The sequence below is a fragment of the Leptodactylus fuscus genome, chromosome 6, assembly GCF_031893055.1.
Source record: "Leptodactylus fuscus isolate aLepFus1 chromosome 6, aLepFus1.hap2, whole genome shotgun sequence".
NCBI classification, from domain to species: domain Eukaryota; kingdom Metazoa; phylum Chordata; class Amphibia; order Anura; family Leptodactylidae; genus Leptodactylus; species Leptodactylus fuscus.
The window spans coordinates 116,598,282-116,623,824 of record NC_134270.1 but is presented as its reverse complement, the minus strand read 5'-3'; the positions used below and the strand labels follow the sequence as shown (position 1 = coordinate 116,623,824).

At 41.3% G+C, this 25,543-nt stretch overlaps 2 protein-coding genes across 2 annotated transcripts in view; one reads left to right on the top strand and one right to left on the bottom strand.

Annotated features, from left to right (window-relative positions):
• ITGB3 (integrin subunit beta 3) overlaps positions 1-3,346 on the bottom strand; it is a 55,311-nt gene extending 51,965 nt beyond the window's left edge. Inside the window, exon 1 of the mRNA XM_075277139.1 lies at positions 3,223-3,346. Coding sequence (XP_075133240.1) covers positions 3,223-3,283 — 61 coding nt within the window. The 5' untranslated portion in view covers positions 3,284-3,346. The remainder of the gene's footprint in view (positions 1-3,222) is intronic.
• A 20,778-nt stretch (positions 3,347-24,124) lies between these two features.
• On the top strand, positions 24,125-25,247 carry RPRML (reprimo like). Its single transcript, XM_075277116.1, has one exon. It carries the CDS (start codon positions 24,334-24,336, stop codon positions 24,667-24,669), a length of 336 nt encoding a protein of 111 aa, XP_075133217.1. The 5' UTR covers positions 24,125-24,333; the 3' UTR covers positions 24,670-25,247.
• The last annotated feature ends 296 nt before the right edge of the window (positions 25,248-25,543 follow it).

Below are 25,543 nucleotides of genomic sequence, written 5' to 3'. Positions count from 1 at the left end.
AGTCTTTGAGGAGCACAGGGGACACCCCCTGTGCTTTCTGAAGACTCATTTGCATAAGGAAGAAATAAGAAATTTCTCAGGAATGGCGGTGCAGATCAGAATAATAAAGGTAGGAGAAGAATAGCCTAGAATCCCTTTAATATTGCTCAGGAAGAACTCTGTTATGTCCAAGTCAGCCAAGTCAGAGCTTAAAGGAACTTGTCACATGGAAAATGCAATGCAATCTATAGGGAACATTTTATAGAGCAGGATGAGCTGAGCAGATTGATATATAATGTATGGGTAAAGATTCAATATACATTGTTATTCATCTACTGAAATCTCTGCTCTTTCTACTTTGAGACTTCAAGAAGGCGGTCCTACCAATGATTGACAGCTATCTCTGTGTGCACTTCATAGAGGGGAGTCTGTCAGTCACCTTTGAGATCATCTACTTGACTTCTCAACATTGAACACTGAAAATGGAATGTCTGTGTCATGTTCCACCCCCTCAGGTTTTGCACTAGGGTTAAGAAATAAGATTGGGTTTGCTAGCATTGTTCCTGTAAGGGATGTTCAGCAGTGCTTTACCAACATTAGCACAAAAACTACAGAAAATTTCTGCCACAAAAATCCCCAAACTTTCATTAAAATGACACAGTGGGTTAGATATGGGCGAGGTCATTGCCATTATATATGTGGGAATTTTCTCTAACGCGACAAGTAATTATAATAAGCCTTCAGACATTACACAATGTATATATGGAGGGAGCTATAATCAGCCCCTGAAGGCGTACAGCGAGTGAAGGAAATCGTCCTGGCTTATAGGGACAGGCTGGTTGTGGAGTCAGGCGGTTTTAATATGCCATATCTAAGTGAAATTAATACCCTGACAATGTGGTTCTTCTACTGTGAAGTGTGCATTCTGGTACCAACTACTTATCTGTCTCAGCTGTCTGTCATATGCACAAAGTGCTGAAATTTCCCCACTGTGGAACTATTAAAGGATTATCTTGTCTTATCTGAAAGTGTCTCCCAAAGTGGGGGGGGGGGGGGGGGAATACATCCCTCTAAAGATTACTGACAACTTTTACTGACGTTTTGCCTTTGACTTTTACTGACTTTGCCAAATAAATTCTGTTGTTACCCAATAACACAATATAAAGTGTCATAATCCAGTTTAGAATACCTTTACGCTAAATTCATGTCTGCACCAGTAAGTCCATTCTTCTGGTTCGTCAGAGAAGAATGGAAAAATGGCCCTTCTGATGTCAGAAATGAAGACAGACACAAACAGATCCTAAAGGACCCCACTAACTGTAATAGTGTCTGGCGGGTGTATATCAGGTGTCCATTTTTTTAAAATGAATTTGCTGAATGAAAAAGTCAGGTTTGCAGAACATTTCCATTTGGCAAATGTCTAACGGATCTGTGGCAAAAGGACACCCAGTGCACATAGCCTTAGTATAGAATTTATGTATTATGTGTGTAGTATTGTTTATAGTGTATAGTATAAGTGTAGCATAGTATGTGTATACAGTTAAAAATGTATCAAGTGTGTGTATAGCGCATAGTATGTATGTATAGCCATAAAACTGTATATTTGTAATATAGTATAATTAAGATATATGTGTATAATATATGTGTAATGTAGTTTACGTATAATAATATACATGTGTATAGTATGTTTTTTTCATGGTATGTGAGTATATTATATGTATAATGTAGTCCGTTTCGTCTATGTATAATAAAGCAAATGTATAGTATTTGGTATATGTCTCACTTTCAAAGGCTGAATTACAACATTTCTGAGATACAACTTTTATGTAAGCGCACCAGGAATGTTGGTGATCTTATCTCATACAATAAATCAGTATCTGCTATGATAAATTCTGATGTCTAATGTGACACATGCTCTAAATAATTAACAAATGACACTAGACACTAGATTGATTGGGTAAATTTATTAACCCAGCTCTGCCAGTTTTCTGGAGTATATAGGTGATAATGTGGCACACATTTGGCTCTAGTTCATTTCTTGTGCCAGTTGTGCGCCACATCCTGGCCACATGTGGCTGTGGGTGGAGCAGGGCTGAGTTCGGGGCGGGCATGAATTTTGTGGATTTTTTTTTCTTATCTTGTCATAACATCTGACCATTTTTTAGGGGTTCAACCCATACATCTCACTAACTTTAATGCAGAACATGTGGAATATATTGTAGAACAGGGTGTATATGTTCTTTAGGCTTGACATCACTTCTGTAAATTCCCATGCAGACATGGAGCCTGGCCAAACAATGACATACACAGTATAGAAACGTGCCTGAGGACATGAGAAAAGGCTGTTCCTGCCTATATATATATATATATATATATATATATATATATATATATATATATATATATATATATATATATATCCTTAACTCTATACAGGTCTCCAACATAGAACCCAGAAAAATCTCATATCTACAGTAGCAGTCCATTTCCTTAAAAATCTATCTATCTATCTATCTATCTATCTATCTATCTATCTATCTATCTATCCATCTAAATCTATCTCCTATCTATCTATCTATCTATCTATCATCTATCTATCTATCTATCTATCTATCTATCTATCTATCTATCTATCTATCTATCTATCCATCTAAATCTATCTCCTATCTATCTATCTATCTATCTATCTATCTATCTATCTATCTATCTATCTATCATCTATCTATCTATCTATCTATCTATCTATCTAACCATCCAAACAAATTACAAGAACATAAAGCTCCTGACCCCAAAATCTTTAACGGGGCCATGTATCATGTCTTTTCCTCAACTCATCTCTAAAATTAAACTGCATATACAGACATTCCATGTTGCTCTTACTAATCTTTAGTGATAGTAGAACTACTGCTCTCAGCATTCCTTTCCATAGCCAGCTGTTTTGATGCAACAAGTTGTGTGATATCTAATGTGGATCCACACATCACAGTATACTCCAACACCATAAAAGATTGTGGAACTACAACTCCCAGTGGTTTCTAATATGCCAGAACTGTAGTATCTCAAAATCTGGAGAACCGCAGACTTCACATCATTAATAGACAGGTAACACAATAAACACACATACTACTAACCTTAAGAACTTACAGTCTACATATATGCATTAACACGTGGGTATTCATACATCATTATGAATATAAATGCAAATTAATCTATAGATCTCATAGAAATTCTCTTTCCACTTACCGCAGCTTACAGAAGAGATCCATAACACAAGAACCAAACCTCTGTATATAAGGGACATCATTGCCACTCAGAATTTAGGGGGAGAGACAGCTGTGTCTTGTCTCATTTACCCCCACTAGCTGGTATACTGACAATCAGCTGTGCTCTGGAGTGTAAGTACCAAGTATAGTCATCGCAACTCCTCCCCATCCCATGTTCACACCCTGCAACTCTTTTACTCATTCTTAATAGACCCCTTAAAGACTTCATTTGCTCAATGCCGCCTCCCTCTGGCTAACCCATTAAGTGCATATAATAAGTTCATTTACTCCTTTATTACATATGAAAAAGAAGTCTTATAAATTAACAGATATCATGAATACAACTTTATGTGTTTTTCTGCAAAATAGCTTTTTACTGATTGATGTGAGGAGTCAGGACCTCTTTCATATATATTGTACTAAGCGAGTAAATACCATGGAAGAAAGAAAAGGAAGTTCAGCAGGTGATGAAACAAGTCAGTGACTGAGGTGGAGGACCTTTCAATAAAATAGCTTGTGTAGAATGTAATGCTGCAATGCAGTGTATACTGGCATGTTCAATTCTACAGCACACCACCATTAGTTAATTCATACCATCTAGTGTGAATGGTGTACATGGGTTGCATTAACTACTCATACTGTGATTTAATATTGAATATGCCAGTATGCACTGCATTGTGGCATTACATTCAGTTATTGCTCTTGTACATATTTTTAATGAAATTTCTAAAATCAAGTGTTCTATTCTTAAGGTAAAGCCCCATTTATTGAAACACAGCTAAAAAAAACATTGTAGCAAAAGACCGCAACAAAATACATTGAGTCTGTTTGGCTAAGGTCCTACACGGGCCCCGTTTTGCTGTGGCCTCTCTCGTTCGACCCACAGGAGAATGGCCGACAGACATGCACAGTCAGCGCTTTTGGACCCAGAGAAGGAGTGCGAGAGAAGGCGGTGAGGAAGACAAAGGTTGTCCCTGTAGAGTTTTCAAGCAGCACTGGGAACACCCCCAGTGCTGCAAGATAACTCATTTGCATAAGGAAGAAAGAAGAAATTCCTCAGGAATGGCAGCACGGATCAAAATAATAAAGGTAAGAGAAGAATAGCCTTTCTTAAGGTTATTCCTACATGTAATTATTGTAGAAAGGGTTTCTAAATGATAGAATCCCTTTAAAAGAGTTATTCAGGATAAAATTAAACACCCTCCCTCCTCCTAATGATATAATTAAGCAAATATATATATTTACTAGAGATGAGCGAGTACTATTTGAAATGGCTGCCCCAGGGGTATGGGTAAATATTAGAGATGAGTGAGTACTATTCAAAACTCCTGTTTCGAATAGCACGCACCCATAGGAATGAATGGAAGAAGCCAGCACGCAGAGGGTTAAGCGGCCGGCCGCCGGTAAAGTCTACGTGCCGGCCGCTTCCATTCATTCCTATGGGTGCGTGCTATTCGAAACAGGAGTTTTGAATAGTACTCACTCATCTCTAATATTTACCCAAACCCCTGGGGCGGTCACAGGGACATTTTCTGATTATCCGGTGATGATCTGTTTCCCTGATTCTGGAAACAAATTTGTCTCTACTACCCCCGCCCCATCGTCACCATCATACTTACCTATCTTCTTCCTGTCCAGGCTTCCTTATACAGGGAATGGCTCCATCTCCTTCAATGACGTCTGTCCGCCTGTGTGCAAAAGAGCCTGAGTCCCGACTTTGCAGTAAAGCCAATACTCCATCTCTATTGTGCAAACGTGGGAGCCTGAAGTTGCTGCCAACGCCTGCGCAATAGAGATAGAGTGAGGGCTACAGTACAGTGCCGGGTTTGCTGCACGTTGGCAGAGTCACAAAAGAGGAGGAGCCGTTCCTTGCAGAATGAAGCCTAGACAGGAAGAAGACAGGTAAGTATAATCGGGTAGAAGGGCAGGCTATTCGTTGGAAAGAGATAGTAGTGGAAGGGATAGCTAGGGAGACAGGGAGGGGTGAAGAGTGAGAGGAACCCAGAAATCACTCAAAACACTGTTAAAGGTATTTGCGTAATAGCACTAAGGGACGTTTAAAAAAAAATAAAAAATATTTAATAATATAAATGGCCGGTCCGATGTATAAGCACTTCAAACACTTGTGTCACCCCTTATACCTCATAAATTGGTGGAATAAGGTGGGGATTAGGGTAGTGTGAGTTACACATGGAATTTACTCTAGTCGTTCCATTTCTGGTGCCTGGGACCGTCTATGGTGCAACAGAAATATTAAGAAACTGTATAATTCTTGTACAACTGCCAACAGTGCTCTCAGTATAGACCTGTGCACATTATCAAAATCCTCCAACTTGTGTCTTCAGTCTAAAGATCATGGGAAGGTTTGGGATACAAACCCAACACCACTATGTGGGCCAATTCAGTACTTACTTTCTATGGGCTGAGGGCCCTTCTATGTACGCAGAGAACTGCATCAATTTTTATTAATTTTAAAAAAAAATCTTCCCCATTGAACAATTGCATAAGGTATACAGTATGTAAGTCTCAGATAAAACTTTGCTCTTTTATTAGGAACCAAAAAACGGAAGTACCAAAATATATTCTGCATTGAGAGATTATCAAGTAATCAGTATGGCGGTAGTCAAAAAAACACTTCTTGCAGTGGCCACAATGTGACATGAACATGGTGTGGAGGAAGTTTTGAGAAGGACTGATAGCATACAAAAAGCTTAAAGGGATCCTATCATACAAACACTTTTTTTTTCTGAGTAACACTTCAGAATATCCTTAAGAAAGGCTATTCTTCTCCTACCTTTCGTTGTCTTCTCCGCGCCGCCGTTAGCTTTTTCTGACGTGTTTTCTACACGTGTAAAAAAATGTCATTGAAGTCAATGGGAGTCTTATTTTTACACGTGCATTCTTTACACGTGTATTTTGCCAAAATGCTTTTACTCCATGTGAATGGACCCTAAGGTTTGATGGTTCTCAGCATAATGTCCCTACAATGCACTGTGACTAGTTTGATATTGAATTTTCTGGTGACAGATTCCCTTTCATGTGATTCAACAAAAAGGAGGGAAGATTAATTTACAAATTACATTGGAATATGGGATATCATGTTTATGCACGCAGGATGTGTCCTGGAAGTGGAAACCATAGTTTAAAAAGGTTGTCCAAATATATACAGTGTACCTCCAATTATAAAGGCGACTTTTCATAAATAAATAGTACTTGTGAATATAAGAAACTTTGTAATATATCTTATTAAGGAATTATCTTTCCATCTCCACTTATTAACCTGCTCTATTCCACCTTATCTTCACTCAGTTTGTTATTATAGAGACCATATCTGTATCATATCCAGAACTTTATGGAGAGGGGAGGGGGAGGCAGAGGCTGCAAATTGATTTATTACCTCATTCTGTGCAGTGGTAGATCAGAAGAGATCCCTCACTCACTGTATAGCAGAGTTTAGCTGGAGTTGCTATTAGTGTATCTTTTTCATTATCATCATCCAGAAACTGCAATAACCAAAGTGTCACAAACGGCCAAAGCCAAGCGTCACTAGTCTGTTCTCCTCCTCCTTGACCTTTCCTCTGCCTTCGACAGTCGATCACTCCCTCTTGTTACAAACTCTCTCATCCCTTGACATCACAGATCTTTCCTGGATCTCCTAATACCTCACCAACCACACAGTCAGTGTCTCCAACTCCCACACCGCCTCCTCACATGTTTTTTATTTTTTTTTTGTGTGGGTGTTCCTCAAGGCCCTTCCTGTTCTCCATCTATATCCTCAGTCTTGGAAAGCTCATAAAATCGCATGGTTTTCAATAAGTTTGCTACGGGACAACATTCAAATACATCTCTCTGGACCAGACATTACCACTGTGTTGTCCAGAGTTCCAGTGTTTAGCAGCTGTAGATTATCCACCCACTTTCTCAAACTCAATATCATCTTTGCCCCACTTTGGATGAACCCCCTACCTGACCCATCTATCAAAGTTAAAGGGACCACACTTAGCCTAGTTCCATAGGCCCGTTGCCTTGGGATAACCTTTGACTTTGACCTATCCTTCACACCACACATCCAAACCAACAATGCCTCCAACTCAAAGAACATCCATTGAATCTGCTCCTTTCTAACCCCTCAAACTACAAAAATGCCGGTTCCACTCTCTCCTGCTATGACTGCTGTAACAACCTTCTTCATGGCTGCCAAACAAATGCTCTCGCCCCCTCCACTCCACCTTAAATTGTGCTGCTTGCTAAATCCACCTGTCTCCCCATTCTTCATCGGCAGTTCCACTCAGGACATTGCCCAGCAAATACACTGCAAAATGTTAGCACTGACATACAAAGCCATCCACAACCTGCCTCCTCCATACATTTCTGATCCAATCTCCCGCCACCATCCCACATGTAATCTTTGATTCTCTCAAGACCTACTCCAAGACTTTTCCCATACTCTGGCACTGACCACCACAACACATAAGACTGACCCCACAATCCCAAGCTTCAAGAAGACCTATTCAGGAAGGCCTACAACCTCCAATAACACTACTGTTACCACCCCACCATCTGAACAGCCTGTACCCACACCCACTGTGTTTATTCTTCTTCCATCATGTGGGCAGGGCCCTCTACCCCACTGTGCCAGTTGGTCACTGTTAGCATTTAATTTATTTTGTATATTTTATGTATTGTATGTAAACCCTCAAATGTACAGAACCATGGAATTAATATAATAATGTCCAGCACCATGAAATTGATATAATAATTAGAGATGAGCGAACAGTGAAATGTTCGAAGTTCGATTCGAGTAGTCGCTCAATACTCGACTGTTTGATCGAACATCGAAACCCATTATAGTCTATGGGGAATAAATACTCGTTTAGGCGGAAACCACTATTCGACTCAGGAGGGTCACCAAGTCCACTATGACACCCCAGGAAATGATGCCAACACCCTGGAATGCAACTGGGACAGCGGGGGAAGCATGTCTGGGGGCATCTAACATGCACAAGTCACTGTATTACGTCGGGATCCATGTCAGCTTGCGATATGCGCGAGCTGACTTATTCCCATAGGAATGCATTGACCAGCGTTGATTGCCCGAATGCCATACAGAGTACAGCATTCGGAGGCTCGTCTGTGAGGAGGCGGAGTCTAATATTGGACCAGAATGGAGACTGGTGTGGACCGATCTTAGACTCTGAATCCTCCGGCAGAACCAGCGTTGATTGGCCGAATGCTGTACTCTGTATGGCATTTGGCCAATCAACGCTGGTCAATGCATTCCTATGCCAAGATGTTGGGATAACGTCTATCCTTAGGGAGAGACCACCTTCTCAGGTGTGTGGAGACTTATAGCCATAGCTGCTCCACTGCAAAGGAACATGGGAAGAATATGCAAATCTGTCTCCCAAGATGTAAACAGGGAGACAGTGCCTCTGTTATGCTGCCCTCTATAGCAAGCAACCCTGAACAACATGCCCGACTTCCCAGAAGCCTTTGCTGCATGATGTGAGGTTATAACCAAATCAGTTTCTCAGCTACGGACGGCACCATTTCTGTCTCTTTGGACGTCATCAGCGCAGCCTAGAGAGAACTGATTTGGTTTAAGTGAGAGGCTGAAAGACCAGATTGTGTGTATAACGTCTATCCTTAGGAAGAGACCACCTTCTCAGGTGTGTGGAGACTTATAGCCATAGTTGCTCCACTGCAAAGGAACATGGGAAGAATATGCAAATCTGTCTCCCAAGATGTAAACAGGGAGACAGGGTTGCTTGCTATAGAGGGCAGCATAACAGAGGCACTGTCTCCCTGTTTACATCTTGGGAGACAGATTTGCATATTCTTCCCATATGCCAAGATGTAGCAGTGCTAGCTGTGCGCTCAGCTCGCCTACTCCGGAGATGAGCCGAGATGAGCACACGGCCAGCACTGTTACACTGGAGATGTAGCAGTGCTGGCCGTGTGCTCAGCTCAGCTACTCCGGAGATGAGCTGAGTGGACAGCAGCACTGCTACACCGGAGATGAAGCAGTGCTGGCCGTGCACTCAGCTTGGCTACTCCGGAGATGAGCCGAGCTGAGCACACGGCCAGCACTGCTACACCAGAGATGAAGCAGAGCTGGCTGTGAGCTCAGCTCGACTACTCCAGAGATTCAGCCAAGCTTAGCGCACGGCCAGCACTGCTACACCAGAGAACCGCTGAACCATGCTGCACACTCAGCTCTGCTGCACCAGAGATGTAGCAGAGGTGAGTGTATGCTGAACCATGCTGCACACTCAGCTCTGCTGAGATGCAGCAGAGCTGAGTGCGCAGCAGGGTTCAGCGCACACTCAGCTCTGCTACATCTCTGATGCACCAGTGCTGAGTGAGCAGCAGGGTTCAGCGCATCTCTGATGCAGCAGAGCTGAGTGTGCAGCAGGGTTCAGCGCATCTCTGATGCAGCAAAGCTGAGTGTGCTGCAGGGTTCAGTGGTTCTCCGGTGTAGCAGCGGTTCTCCAGTGTAGCAGTGCTGGTCGTGTGCTCCGCTTGGCTGTATCTCCTGAGTAGCTGAGCCGAGCGCACAGCCAGCTCTGCATCATCTCCGATGTAGCAGTGCTGGCTGTGCGCTCAGCTCGACTGCATCTCTGGAGTAGTCGAGCTGAGCACACGGCCAGCACTGCTACATCTTGGCATAGGAAAGCATTGACCAGCGTTGATTGGCCGAATGCCATACAGAGTACAGCATTCGGCCAATCAACGCTGGTTCTGACGGAGGAGGCAGAGTCTAAGATCGGTCCACAGCAGTCTCCATTCTGGTCCAATCTTAGACTCCACCTCCTCACAGACAAGCCTCCAGCAGAACCAGCGTTGATTGGCCGAATACTGTACTCTATATGGTATTTGGAAGAAGGCTAGCGCCGAAACGTGCGTAAGGGATTCCTGGAGTTCTGTCTCTCTCTGGTAATACTTTTACTTGGTTATTATGCCACCATGGTTTTGTTCTAAATGAGTGAGTGGGCAACTTTCTGTTCCCTACTCCTTGATTTATATTCATGTATATTTGCAATCATGCATTTTGGTCTCTTTATATCTCTTTGCACTTTGCCTATCTACTAGATGTATATTGACTGGTATTATATATACACCATTTTTACATATACATGATTTATTGATATATTGATGAATATCTGTCATTATTGCAGTGACATCCTCTTTTACATCTATTTAGTGTATTTTGTGGTGTAACATAGCATGCTAATTTATATTTTGCGGTGCAACATAGTTTGCTCACCTCTGTGATACCTATAGCATACACTCTTGGTTATCCCTGGCTGTATCTTACTGCTTTATATACTTGATATTCTTTCTAGCTGCACATTATTGTTGTTATACCCAATTTTACCTTTTAGACTTACCTTTGTGTATACTTGTTGTACTTACCTGAGTCAGTCCTTCAGTCTGATGGTATGCTATCCTCCCTTGTATATTGTTTGTTACGATTTGTCTAATAAAGTTTTTGCATTTTGATAATTATTTTTTGTGCCCTAGTCATTTTCTTTGTTTTTTTGTTGTGTCTTGCAAAGCTAAATGTGAACAGTTCCTTTACATATTAACATATAAAATAATAACTTATTTATGCTTTTTTATACTCCCCATGCGCTTCTCAGAATCTTTCAGTCTAGAAGTATCTCATAAAGAGCTAACTATTCTGAATTAGAAACATACCAAAACTCTAAAAAAAATAACAAACTATAGAAACTAAAATAGATATGCACTTTTGGAGCCAGTTAAACCATTTATAAATCACTTCTACCACAGGGCCATTTTTTAGAACGCTGTGTTGTTTCATAACTCTGTTATTCCTCCTGGAAATGTATGATATAAATCACCTACTTGGCATTAACATTTTCCTTGTCAATGGACAGTGTTAACACATAACCATCGTCCAATAAGTGCTGACAGTGCCGGTATGAGTAGGGATTCATTCTGTTGTTGGGGAATGCTGATACATATCTTCAGGAGGAGTGACAGCGGGATGACACAATGCAGAGTTTTACGAAAATGTGCTCCAAAATTGTTATTTTATGGAGAATACAAGTGACAGATACGTCAATAATGCTGTCTGATCCTCTTTAATTTTAAGTTCACACTAGAGTTGGAGTCTCAATATGAAACTCCATCACCAATTCCACTTAAAAACAGCAAAAAGAAAAGTCCTGCAAGGACTTAAGCAGATAGGGTTTCCATTTCCTGGGTTCCCGAATGGAACCAAAGGATGGATACCTGAACACTAGTGTGCACCTAAGTCCCGGATTCAGGGTCCTGTCCCGGTGTTTCGGTCGGCGGGATCTATGTCCCAGTATCAACTCATTTGTATCTTGTCCGAACACAGATGAGTTAAATACAATGGTGAAGCAGGAGCCATCCACAGACATCTCCTGCTTTACCATTGTGTTTGAAGCAAATCCCTATGGGCTCCAGTTCCAGGAGCTGTAGGTGAGATGTAATGACATCACTCACATACAGAGCCGCACCTCCCATGAGGCGAACTGAAGCGACCGCTTCGGGCGGCGCTGTGCCAGGGCCCCAGGGAGGGCGGCATTTTTGCTGACCTAAGCCAGTCCAGGACAAGCTGTCTGGACTGGCTTAGGGTCACCATCACTGAGCGGTGGACTGGGGAGGCCACTGGAGCAGCGCTGCACCAGCGGCTGCCCCTCACGCTCAGGCAGAGAGCAGGTCTTCTCCATGCCTGCTCTCTGCCTGTTAAGACGCTCGCTCCGCTAGGCCCCGCCCCCCTCCGCTAGGCCCGCCCCACCCCCTTCTGCTCGGCCCCGCCCCCTACTGGGGGGGGGGCGCTTTCTGACGTCTGCTTCAGGCGGCAGAAACAAATGGTTCACCCCTGCTAACATAGCACCAGCTCCCTGAATAGTCTGAGAGAACAGACTTCTACAGAGCTGCAGGGGAGCGAGGAGAGGTGAGTATCAGTGTTTCTTTATGTTAAACTGTGGGAGCAAATGGAGGAGGAACATTAAACTGGTGGCAGATGAAGGAGGAACATTAAACTGAGGGAAGACGAAAAGACATTAAAATGGGGACAGATGAAGGAGGCATTAACTGGGAGCAGATGGAAGGTGGCATTAAACTGGGAGAAATGAAGAGGGGACATTAAACTGGTGGCAGATGAAGGTGGACATTAAACTGGGGGCAGATGGAGGGAGCATTGAATTAGGGGTAGATGAAGGGGGCATTAAACTGGGGACAGATGAAGGGGGCTTTAAACTAGGGAGAGGTGAAGAGGAACATTAAGCTGGGGGAAGATGGAGGGTGACATTAAACTGGGGGCAGCTGGAGGGGGACATTAAACAGTGGGGGTCGCTGGACGGGAACATTACACTCGGGGAAATTTGGAAGGGGACATTAAATCGTGGAATTAACTGGAGGGGGGCATTCCTGCCTCTAGTTGCTCCCCGTTTAATGTCGCCATCCAGCTACCCACACGGTTTAATGTCCCCCTCTAGTTACCACAGTTTAATGTCCCCATCCAACTACCCCCAAGGTTTAATGACCCACTCCAGTTGGCCCAGTTTAATGTTCACCTCTAGTTTCCCCTATTTTAAACTGGGACACAAGGATAGGGACTTCATACTGTGGGGCAACTCGAGGGGGACATTATAATGTGTAAGTAGTTAGATGGGAAAAATGGATGAACAAGGGCAGAGTCAATGTAGAAGTGGGTGGAGCTAAACTTGCTGTGGCTCGCCTAGCAGGTCGCACATACTGTTCCTCTTTCTATTCTTTGAAAGTTGGAAGGGATACGTTAGATTGTCTATTCTAGCTTTACACCACTTATTAGTTGGTTTAGTTACTGAAAAAGAAAAATTGCAAATGTATATGTCACCTTTTTGGGGCATGGTATTGCATATGAAGCCCCACCTACTTTACTTCAAACCTCACCCACTGTATTTTCTACACCTCACCCCTACAGGAATGAAGAAAAATACTTGATAGATCTGGAGTACATCAGCTCAATAGATTAATTCATGAGCACTTTCCCACCCGCCAAAAATTTATTGCAAAAAAAAAAAAAAAAAAAGTAATATTCTGCAACCAGAATTCTGGTGTGTGGGGTTTGACAAATTCCCTCCATGGTGTATTCACCATAGCCTCCCATGTCAGTAGTCAGTTGGGTCTATGGCCAAGATTTATTATGCCTTGTACACCAGTTTGCTAACTACAGTTACTCCTCCTCATGCCAGATGTAATGCCACTACAATTGGAAGCTTGCCATATGTACTAATGGGCAAATAGAAATGCTGAAACTTCGGCTGACTGCCCATTTAGTTCATGTTGTAATACCACAAGTGTAAACTGCCATGTCTTACCAATGGGATAAGCAAATTCGCTCCGTCTACTACATCATGGTGAGAGGAAGTGGGATTACACTAATGATAAGGCTTAGTAGTGTAGGGAGGTCAGGTAGACAGAGTTCAGTCCCAGAGAAGAAGGAATTAGTAGTCAACCCAGACGTGTTGTCTGAGGTGGAAGGAATGAGTCTCTTGTCTGGAGGAAATTATATATTGTGTTGCTTTGTGTGAACTTTTCCCTCTCTGTTCCATGATTCATCCCCATGAGACATAACATGGCAGTGTGGCTCAATCTAGAAGGCTGGCACAAAAGCAAAAAAGTTTTTAATACTCAGACTATTAATGGACAACACCCTCATTCTGACTCTCCACACTATGAGCTAAAACACAAATAAATACAAGTATTGGTAATAAATTGATATTTTCATGATCTTTTAAGTGCGTTGCCCATTTTGAACTTCAGGGTGCCTCAATTTTTTCATTTCCCATCTCCTCATTCATAACTTTCTTCATTGACATAGGTATATGAGAGCTTGTTTTCTACATGAGGAGTTATTTTTCTAGATGACACCATTTTGGGGTACTGAAATTTTTTTCTTTTTATAAACGACTTAAAAAAATATTTCGGGAGAAGTATAATGAAAACCCCCCAGAAAATTCAAGACATTGTCACTTTGTTTCTGTACATTACCATTACATTAATATCAGATTTAGTATTTTTATATTTTATAACTTTACAAGGCAAACCCCCTTGGAAAATATTGCTTTGTGGCACCATATTTTGACATCAGTTGATGGAGCTTTTTGATCATATTTTATTACTTTTTTTGGGAGGAGGCAATGTGAAATTATTATTGTTTTCTATGGGATTCATTGTGTGGAATATATAACAGTACTAGCTGGTACCCGCGACTTCGTCTGCGGTGATTGTAGCAGTGGGTATATACAGGCGTGGGTAAGGTTTTCGTAGTGTGTATAAGGTATGGGATATGAAATGTAAGTTTGTATCTTGTTTTTTCTGTAATTCAGAGAATACGTGAGACTTTTGTGTTGAAGTTAATTTGTATTAGAGCTGCTATACGGTGTTGTGAGAAACTTTACATAGTGACTTTGGGACAGAAGTATTTGAAGTTAACCCTTTCCCGCCGATGGCATTTTTTGATTTTCGTTTTTCGTTTTTGACTCCCCTCCTTCTAAACCCCATAATTTTTTTATTTCTCTGCTCCCAGAGTCATATGAGGTCTTAATTTTTCCTGGGACAAATTTTTCTTCATGATGCCACCATTATTTATTCTATATAATGTACTGGGAAGCAGGGAAAAAATTGTGAATGGGGTGGATTTGCCGAAAAAATGCATTTCTGCGACATTCTTACGGGCTTTGGTTTTACAGCGTTCACTGTGCAACCAAAATGACATGTCCCCTGTATTCTGTGTTTCGTTACGATTCCGGGGATACCAAAGTTATATGGTTTTATTTACATTTTGACGCCTTAAAAAAATCCAAAACTGTGTTTTTTTTGAAAAGTCGTCATATTCCGACAGCCGTAACTTTTTTATACGTCCGTGTACGGGGATGTATAGGGCGTCTTTTTTTGCGGGATCGGGTGTACTTTTTAGTTCTACCATTTTCGGGAAATGTTATTGCTTTGATCACTTTTTATTCAAATTTTTATCAGAATCAAAACAGTGAAAAAACGGCGGTTTGGCACTTTTGACCATTTTTCCCGCTACGGCGTTTACTGAACAGGAAAAATATTTGTATAGCTTTGTAGAGCAGGCGATTTCAGGCGCAGGGATACCTAACATGTATATGTTTCACAGTTTTTAACTACTTTTATATGTGTTCTAGGGAAAGGGGGGGGATTTGAATTTGTAATCCTTTTTATTTGTTTTATATTTTTTTTTACTTTTTTTTAAACTTTTTTTTTTTGCATTTATTAGACCTCCTAGGGGTATTGACATGGGTGGGCGGTGTCGCGGATTGTCAGAGCGGTGGGGGTCGGCAAACATGGCTGCTTCGGAGCGTTAAAGAGAGCCTCCTGGAGTATCGTTAAGGTGAGGGGCAAAGTGGTAAAGTATATGTATATGTGATTGTGTGGGGTTAGGGGCTAGGCTGTAGAGGGCAATATGAATTTTGTGGCTTGCTATGGTCCAAAGTGTGTGAGATTGCAGAGATGGTGGTGTGAGTTTGGGTTTTGTGGGGGTCCTGGCACAAACGTATGTGCGCTATTGTGACGAAAAGTAGCCTATTGCGCAATCGGGTGTATTAACTATGTTTGTGGAAACTTTCAGCCAAATCGGTCGAACGGGTTTTGCGTGATTGACTAACAAACATCCAAACACACAAACCCGCAAACATCCAAACTCACAAACTTTCACATTTATAATATTAATAGGATATTGTCCTCCCTTGTACCTATGTATATGGCATGGAGATACCCATTTATTAGACGTCTGTCAATGCTTGAGTGTTTAAAATATAGAAATACTAGCTGGTACCCGCGACTTCGTCTGCGGTGATTGTAGCAGTGGGTATATACAGGCGCGGGTAAGGTTTTCGTACTGTGTATAAGGTATGGGATATGAAATGTAAGTTTGTATCTTGTTTTTGCTGTAATTCTGAGAATACGTGAGACTTTTGTGTTGAAGTTAATTTGTATTTGAGCTGCTATACGGTGTTGTGAGAAACTTTACATAGTGACTTTGGGACAGAGGTATTTGAAGTTAACCCTTTCCCGCCGATGGCATTTTTTGATTTTCATTTTTGACTCCCCTCCTTCTAAACCCCATAACTTTTTTATTTCTCCGCTCCCAGAGCCATATGAGGTCTTAATTTTAGCGGGACAAATTTTTCTTCATGATGCCACCATTAATTATTCTATATAATGTACTGGGAAGCAGGGAAAAAATTCAGAATGGGGTGGATTTCAAGAAAAAATGCATTTCTGCAACTTTCTTACGGGCTTTGGTTTTACAGCGTTCATTGTGCAACCAAAATGATATGTCCCCTGTATTCTGTGTTTCGTTACGATTCCGGGGATACCAAATTTATATGGTTTTAGTTACATTTTGACCCCTTAAAAACAAATCCAAAACTGTTAAAAAATTTTTTTTGGAAAAGTCGCCATATTCCGACAGCCGTAACTTTTTTATACGTGCATGTACGGGGATGTATATGGCGTCTTTTTTTGCGGGACTGGGTGTACTTTGTAGTTCTACCATCTTCAGGAAATGTTATTGCTTTGATCACTTTTTATTCAAATTTTTATCAGAATCAAAACAGTGAAAAAACGGCGGTTTGGCACTTTTGACCATTTTTACCGCTACGGCGTTTACCGAACAGGAAAAATATTTGTATAGCTTTGTAGAGCGGGCGATTTTGAATGCGGGGATACCTAACATGTATGTGTTTCAGAGTTTTTAACTACTTTTATATGTGTTCTAGGGAAAGGGGGGTGATTTGAATTTTTAATCCTTTTTTTTGTTTGTAATATTTTTTTTACTTTTTTTAAACTTTTGTTTTTGCATTTATTAGACCGCCTAAGGGTATTGACATGGGTGGGCGGTGTCGCGGATTGTCAGAGCGGTGGGGGTTGGCAAACATGGCTGCTCCAGAGCGTTAAAGAGAGCCTCCTGGAGTATCGTTAAGGTGAGGGGCAAAGTGGTAAAGTATATGTATATGTGATTATGTGGGGTTAGGGGCGAGGCTGCAGAGGGCAATATGAATTTTGTGGCTTGCTATGGTCCAAAGTGTGTGAGATTGCAGAGATGGTGATGTGAGTTTGGGGTTTGTGGGGGTCCTGGGTAAAACGTATGTGCGCTATTGTGACGAAAAGTAGCCTATTGCGCAATCGGGTGTATTAACTATGTTTGTGGAAAATTTCAGCCAAATCGGTCGAGCGGGTTTTGCGTGATTGACTAACAAACATCCGAACACACAAACCCACAAACATCCAAACTCACAAACTTTCACATTTATAATATTAATAGGATTGTTTGCGATGCCCACAGAGTCTAAGCATTTTTGTGACCCTTGTCTCAGGACATTACCCTATTGGATTGTTTATTAGTGGAATACCATAGAGTCCTTTCATCCAAGCTCAAAGGCTATGACCTGGTGACATTAAACTTTAGATTGAGTCAATTAGAATGAGGAATCATAAAAATACACATAAGTGCATTGTTGGGTACAGGGAAGATGTAAAAGGCTGCATTGTGTAGTTTTATGGTACTCCTACCTGTTTGTATGCAGGTGGGTGAGGGGTGCTTTAGGAATTTAATCCTTGCAACCTGACAGCTAAAGAAAATAAGGCTTTGTTTAGAGTTTCTGTTGAGTAATAGAGGTGACAATGATCCTTTCACCTTGACATAGTGGTTCTTTGACTCATGCTTTCTTTTAATAGTTAACCAGATTTTTGGAGTTTTAGACTAGAGGAAGCAATAATAGTGTATTTTTGTACATAGCTGGAGGCAACTGAGTCTGTTTGTTTAAGTGGGCAAAACCATAATTGGATCACAGTAGGCAAAGCTGATACATTGTGTTATGCCCAGGCTGGAGTTTGAAGAGATGGTGCTTGAGTAATACAGACACTAAATGTGTTATGGATAGTCTGTTTCAGCATCAGGTTTAGTATGATGGCACCAATATCAGATACAATAGCTCGGCTTCGTGGCTGGCATTGGAGAAGAAAGTGCCATCCACACTGTCAGACTTATATGTGGACCCTTTGACGAAAATGGACCCTATAGACTATAATGGGGTCCGTGTGTTTTCCATGCGGTGTCCATACGAGAGAAATGTCCTGCAAGCAGCACTTTTCTTTCTGCATGATTCGTGCAGACCCCAGTGGAAAATACACGGACCTCATTATAGTCTACGTGGTTTGAGTGGTTTCTTAGCTAACCGCATTTTAATGCATTCAGTATTCCATTCAGGGGGTCCCAAAGTGGTCTCCCTGAACATAATACCGAACACAGATGTGAACCAGGCCAGCTTTAGTTCATAGTGTGCTTTATACTGGTTGTCCACAATCGATTATAAAAGAATATAACAAGAGAATGGGGAATAATAATAATGAAAAATATGTGGAAAACACTACAACTGCAAAAGCTTAGCCAAAAGGTGCAAACACCATGCAAAAAAACTGTAATAAAAATTATAATATATTTATTTAAAAAAATACTCATAAAAATGACATACATGTAAATGGGGGGGACAAACAAATATATCCATTTGAAATATACATGAGGTGAGGGAGTTACAATAATGAAAATGGCGGCAGGAAAAGAAGGCTGCTACATATATTACACCACATGGTGAAAAGGGAGGTATGAAAGAGACCATATAGTAATATCCATTATTATATAAGGTAACATAAGCTGAAGAATATAATACCAAACCCTTAGAACCAGTGATGAATCAGGAAGGTAATATCAATAAATTACCTTTGCCAACAATATACTCAAAAAAAGTAGAAGAATTGTCTCACCACATTTACCACGCCTGGTACGTCTCCTTCTCCAACTCTTCTCCTTTGTTTGACTGTGTTGTTTTGTGTGGTATTTCTGTCTTTTGGCTAAGTTTTCACACAATAGATTATATAGGTACAACCGATGTCAACACCTTGATTTTTTTTGTCACGTTTCTCAAACCAGTACTGAACATTTTTTTGCAGTGTGGCACAGTGTGCCCTGAAAAAGAACGCCTTAAAGGTTTATACAACAATGTTTAGATAGGTAGTATGTGTCAACATAAAGCGCACCATATACATTAGATTGTCCTACAAAAAGCCACTTATCTGACATGTAGATGTCACATATGGTTGTTTGTGCTGACCGACGGCATACTTTAGTCAGCCGAAAATCTTAGTGTTTGGCTTGATCGATTGCTTCTCGCCAATAACTCAAACTCACTACAATTCTTTTTTTAACAACTACATTTCCCCTCAATCCAGCAATTTGGTGGTTAATATTGATGGTGGGATCATTTATACAAACAACCCCATCATCAAATGTAATGCTGCATATCGGCCATCTGAACTCTAGTGTGTATGGCTGGGCTTATAGTAGCCATGGCAATAAGACTCTTCTCAAAATCTCTTCGATTTTTATGCTTACTAATTTTTCTACTTCCAATACATTCACTTCGAGAACTCAGTTGTCAATTGCATCATATACCTCAACCTTTGAAAGGTGCCATTGTCACCCAATAAGTAATGGGTACTAAGCTATCAATGGTCCTCTCATCTGTATACACCGGAATACTGCTCTAACAGGGAGTTCACACTACCGTTGTAAATGGCTGTCGCTGTCTTCCATCATAGGATGACAGCAACGGACAATAAACTGATTCTGTGTCCGTTCCCACTGACACTAATGTAAATAAAATGGCGGAAGCCATCTTCTCTCATGTTTGTTTACTTCTGTAATGGAAGATAAAGTCCAGCATGCACTATCTCCCATTGCCAAGGTAAACAAACTTCCATCATGTTGTTAAATTAGTGTCAATAAGAAGAGACACAGAATCAGTCTGTGACCGTTCTTTGCGATAGTTTAATGTCCGTTGTAGTCATCCTATAATGGAAAACACCAATGGAAATTTACAATGGTAGCGTGGACTCCGCATAAGAAGCCATGTTATACCATGTCATACAGTTTTCATATACACTTTTCCCCTTTCTTTTTCCCTTGTGGATATAATTGGCCCTTCTATACTTATCGGCCATATTAGGCTTTGTTCCCAGAAGATAAAAGGAAAAGATCACCATGTGCAGAAGCATGAGAGCCATGCCACTGGATATCTATCAAAAACACTCCAAACCACAAAAGGGGAAGGCAAGCTATCATAGCCAAGAAAAAACACACGCATTATACAGAACTAGTCTTGTGAAAGTCATATCTGGTTAAAACAGAACAAAACGTTCTATACTATATCATTATCAATTGTGATTCAGCCAAGGTCTGAATGCAGCAACACACAATATTAAGAAACAGGAGCGCACACAGATATCATAGACAGGGCTTACACAAGGGTTAAAACTACCCCCTTGGTGACTCTGGCCTCTCATTCAGGTGAATGTTGGCATAGTTATCAGTAGTGACGTTACTATCATGTGTGAGGGCAGTCAAGGGGGTGTGAGTATGCTTCTCAGCCCCCACGCAATATGCCCCACTGCCATCCAGAAACCCCTAGAACCCCCCTTTGGTAAATTCTGTGTACATAAGTGATCATAGGGCATGATAGTAAAATTTAAATCCTCTTCCCAAAATACCTTGAACCAGCCCTGACTGGATTGTCTTGATTGAAACAGCTATGTTCCTATTCACTGACAGCAATCAGAGCTTGTGACACCAGCTACATAGTAGACCTCCTCCTACATAGTAGATGAGGTTAGATGAAGACATCAGTCCATCAAGTCCAACCTAGAACCCTACAGTGTTGATCCAGAGGAAGGCAATACTATATAGTTGCAACTATTTTTTTTTTTTCAAAGCAGTGACTAAACTGTATTTACACACAGCTAGAAAATCCTAATATCTACAGTTACATGCAATAGCCTCCTAGTCTGAAAATGACTAGTTAGGCTGCTCCATCTAGTGGTCAAAGTATGTCACAGTAACCTTCCTTGTTTGAGTTTGCTAAATTTCTTGCACAGCATAATAATCATTAATCTGAAATCAGCAGCTTCCCAACTGCATAACTACAACTCCCAGCATTCACCTGACAGCTTGCAAAGGTATTCACACCTATCTCTTGTGGACTAATGGCTGACTAAAAACACTCAATTTAGCCATAGATGTAAGATATTGATCTGCAGACCTTTGGCATATTCAGCTACATGTGGCCAAATACATAAAATTGTTGTCAGCCAATGAATGGTCAATGATCTGACATGTAGATGACGCAGGGATTGATTGAAAATATAAACAGGATGGACAAAAGCTTCCATCTTTTTTTACATTACAGTCGAAGATACAGTCAAAGATGTAATGAATCAGAACAACAGACTAAAACAACACAGTGTGAAGCTAGCCTTAGACTACATTTACATCTGTGTACTTGCTGTTAAAATGATGGAAACCCTAATGGATATAGCCTGGTTGCACACGATCATGTACTTAGTGTCAGCCGTGAATGAACGGTATGGCCAGCGCACAGATGGCTCATAGATATCATCTGTTTGCCCCCCATGCACTGGTTGGCTGTGGTTCCGTGGCGCCATTCGTTCAATGAATAGGAACCGCAGAAGCATGGCCACAAAATCAGACAGCAATAAGGCCTGTTACATATTTTACAGCAACGCTGCATTTTCACAACATGGTAATTGTGCCTTAGTAGGAGGCTAAAAGCCTCAGTGTTTTTTTCCGCAGTGCTTTGCACAGAAAGTCAGAAGAGTTATCCAAAGCGGACTTTCTACTTCTATTATACTTATTCGGAAAATGACAGATTTTCTGTAGGAATAATTGACATGCTGCGATTTACTGTGGATTTTTTGTTTCTGCAATGTGTAGATGGGATTAGCCAGAATTACATCCACTTTGCAGTGGACCTGGACTAAAGCTGTTTTCACATGAGCAATCTGTTCTGTAGGCTATAAAGAAATGGATGTTGTACATTATTTTGTATTTACATGTTTTGATCTGTGTCCAGTTCATGTTTGATCTATGTGCCATCCAAGTGTGTTTGTGTGCAGCATCACCTAATAATGAATCTGTGAAAAATGGATGAAGCATGGACAGAACTGTATGACGTCTCTGCAGTCCTTTATTTTATAACAGCCCCATAAACTTGCATGACCAAGACAAGAAGAATAAAATAGTGCTTGCAATGGCTTTTTTCTCCATGTTAGAGAAAACAAGATGATTGAATGGTCTCATTCACTATAAGGGAATTCCATTTTCTGTCAATGTGCTGTCCATTTTTGCCACAGACACGACGCGGATATCAGTGGTGCAACTAGGAATGGCTGGGCACCAAGGCCAAAATTGACTTGGAGCCCCCCCGTGTACACACGCACGCAAACCGCATTCCTGCACACACTGTTATGACCCATAGTGGCCCCTGAACACAGTATTATGTCTCATAGTGGTCCTTACACACAGTATTATGCCCCATAGTGGCCCCTGCACTCTGTATTGTGGCCCCTTCACACATATTATGTGCATGCCTGCCGGCCACAAGAAAATTGCCGCTTACAATACTTTGTAAGTGGCCATTTTCTTGTGGCCTGCGGGCATGCTCTGTTTTCCTATTCATTTCTACAGGAATACTGTTTTCTTTTGTCAGTTTATCCCTAACTGAGTCTCACAGAGTCACTCAATCTTTTCAACAAGTGAGTCAGATTCCTCGAAATACAGTATACCGACACATCACATAGACGTAGTAAAAATCAATTTATACAACAGAAGCAGGAAAGTCATTCTGTTGTTTTAAAAGGGTTTTATGGGACTTTCATATTGATGAGCTATTTTTGGATCCCCACAGATCAGCTGGTTCAAGAGGCCATAGCATTTGGGTGAGTGCTGCAGCCTTTTAACTGAATATCAGATACAGTTCCATACATAAGGTAGGGGCTGTGCTTGGTATTAAAGCTCAGCCCCATTCACTTGAATGGTGCTGAGATGAGTCACTGTACCATGTGACTAATGACAGGACTTGCTCAGAAAAAGGGAAGAAGTTGCAGAACCTGTCAGCGCTGCAGCCCCTTCAAACAGCTAACCCAAGCTGCTCAGGTGTCAGACCCTAACCATTGACATATTGATGACTTACCCTAAGGATAGGACATTAATATATAAATCCCATAAAACCCCTTTAACTGTTAAATAACATGTATATTTAAAGGGATTGTCCACTTTCTAAAGTCTTCCCGATGATAAGCTGATTGCAGAGAGTCCCAATGATGGATGCCAAGCAGTCAGCCATTCACAAACCTGGCAGCAACTGTATAATTTCCCAGGAGCGCCACCAAAGAATTGCACAGTGCCTACTGAAATCCGCAAGCTGTCTATATTACGCATGGTCTCCATTTGTCCTCCTGATCTGACCTCTAACAAACAAAAATCACCCTTTATACTTCTATCGCATTTCCTCTGTTTCTAGTATCATCCCATGTCTGGATTGGGACAAGTCCAGTGGCTAAAGTAGCTGCATCTTACTATAAGACAAATACACATCTTGGTTAAATTCTGTATGTTACAATAAAGATGAGTTCTCTGTCTGTATTCTTTCTTTTTCACATGTAGCTACGCAGAAGGTTGTCATTTACAAAACTCGAGACTTCTCTAGAGCTTAGATTCTGGAACATTAACATCTTTCCAGCATTCCAAGAGTTAAAGTAATCATACGGATTGCCTACACTGCTGCACAGGGAGACAGGACAGATCCAGCCTGCTGGACTGTGAAGCATAAAGTGCTTGCTTTAAGACTGAAGTGTCAACTTCAGTCCATCACTACCCCCCTTTGCCTGCCAGGCTAATGGTTTCTTCCAGCAATATATAAGATCAGTGAGCTCCATCTCACCTCAGAGCATAGCTAGTCAGAATAGAAGAGTTGGTGTGGATAAGAGACTTCAGCACTGCTTCATTGCAATGGATGCATTCAATATCTGAGGTGGTTGCAATAGCTGTATCTTCTCCGGTCTACCACAACTTTACCCACTGAAGATGACATCTTGGACATTTTCCTAAGGAGAGTGTCGAAGTAGTGTGTCTCCACTTTTCTGAGCTCCAGGAAGGTCTACAACTCTAAAGATGAATGAGACTTTCTTCAACCAGACTGTCCTGGACCAAGGAGCTTACAACAACTCATCCCAGGGGTTGGGATCTTGGATTGGATGTTGCAATGGAACCAGAGCTGTCATCACAAGTGATGGGGGGTCTCTTGTCTTAACTCCAGATGAGAGAAGCTTGTTCATCACCCGGGTGGTCCAGATAGCTGTTCTGTGTGTCCTATCGCTCACTGTCATATTTGGCATCTTCTTTCTTGGCTGCAACTTGCTCATCAAGTCTGAAAGTATGATAAACTTCTTAGTAAAGGACAGGAGGCCGTCAAAAGACGTGGGAGCAGTAATTCTGGGTCTCTACTGATTGGGAAGGTCACTCTTAAACCTTCAACATTATAGGGATCCATGCCATAGACCCAATGGAAGCTGTTGAGATGGACAGTATTGCATGGAATTTGGGGGTCTGCATGGGGTGTGCCAAATGGGAACCCAACCGTGACTGAATGTGAATTGAAGAAATGACAAAGCTGCTACCCTTTTTCTAATGGTTACCTGTCCCTACCAGCAGTAATCTTACCCTGCACTGCAGCAGCCCTCCTTGAGTAATAAACTGTCTTGTATTTTTATACCTGATGGGTTACAGACAGCCAGTATACTTCTCTGTTTCTGGGGGGTTAATAATTTGCATGATCTGCAGCCTAAAATATCATTCCTTACCTCAGAAATGCCGATATCCCGCTCCGTACTCCTACTCATTTTGTGGACGCATTTTCAAGCATGTTTCCAAGGCTGCAGTCCTATTTCTTCAAAGTGTATTGCACTATATTTATTGAATACCAAGCATGATGGGGAATGCTTCTTTTTTGTCAATGTTAATTCTATTGCAGTAAATGTCTTTTTTTGCATTTTGACTAAGATGAAAAATAAAACGTACTATTTTTACGGACTGTGCTCATTTCCACTTTGAACCTTAAAGGTAATTGTGTGGCACTTGTAAGGGGTTAATGATGGTCGGTAAAGGTTGGGTTGGAGACAAATGGTTCATAAATAATTACATGCTCTTGCGATTTTTGCAAACAGCGATAAAACTACTGTAACACCGAGATTATTACCCAGAAACCCCAATTAATAATTAGTCCAGAGGATAGTACATGACTGCCGACAGATAATTAGCCTCCTGTCTGATACTACAGATATGTCTCCCCTTGTCTCTATGACAGTTTATCCAGGCACAAATT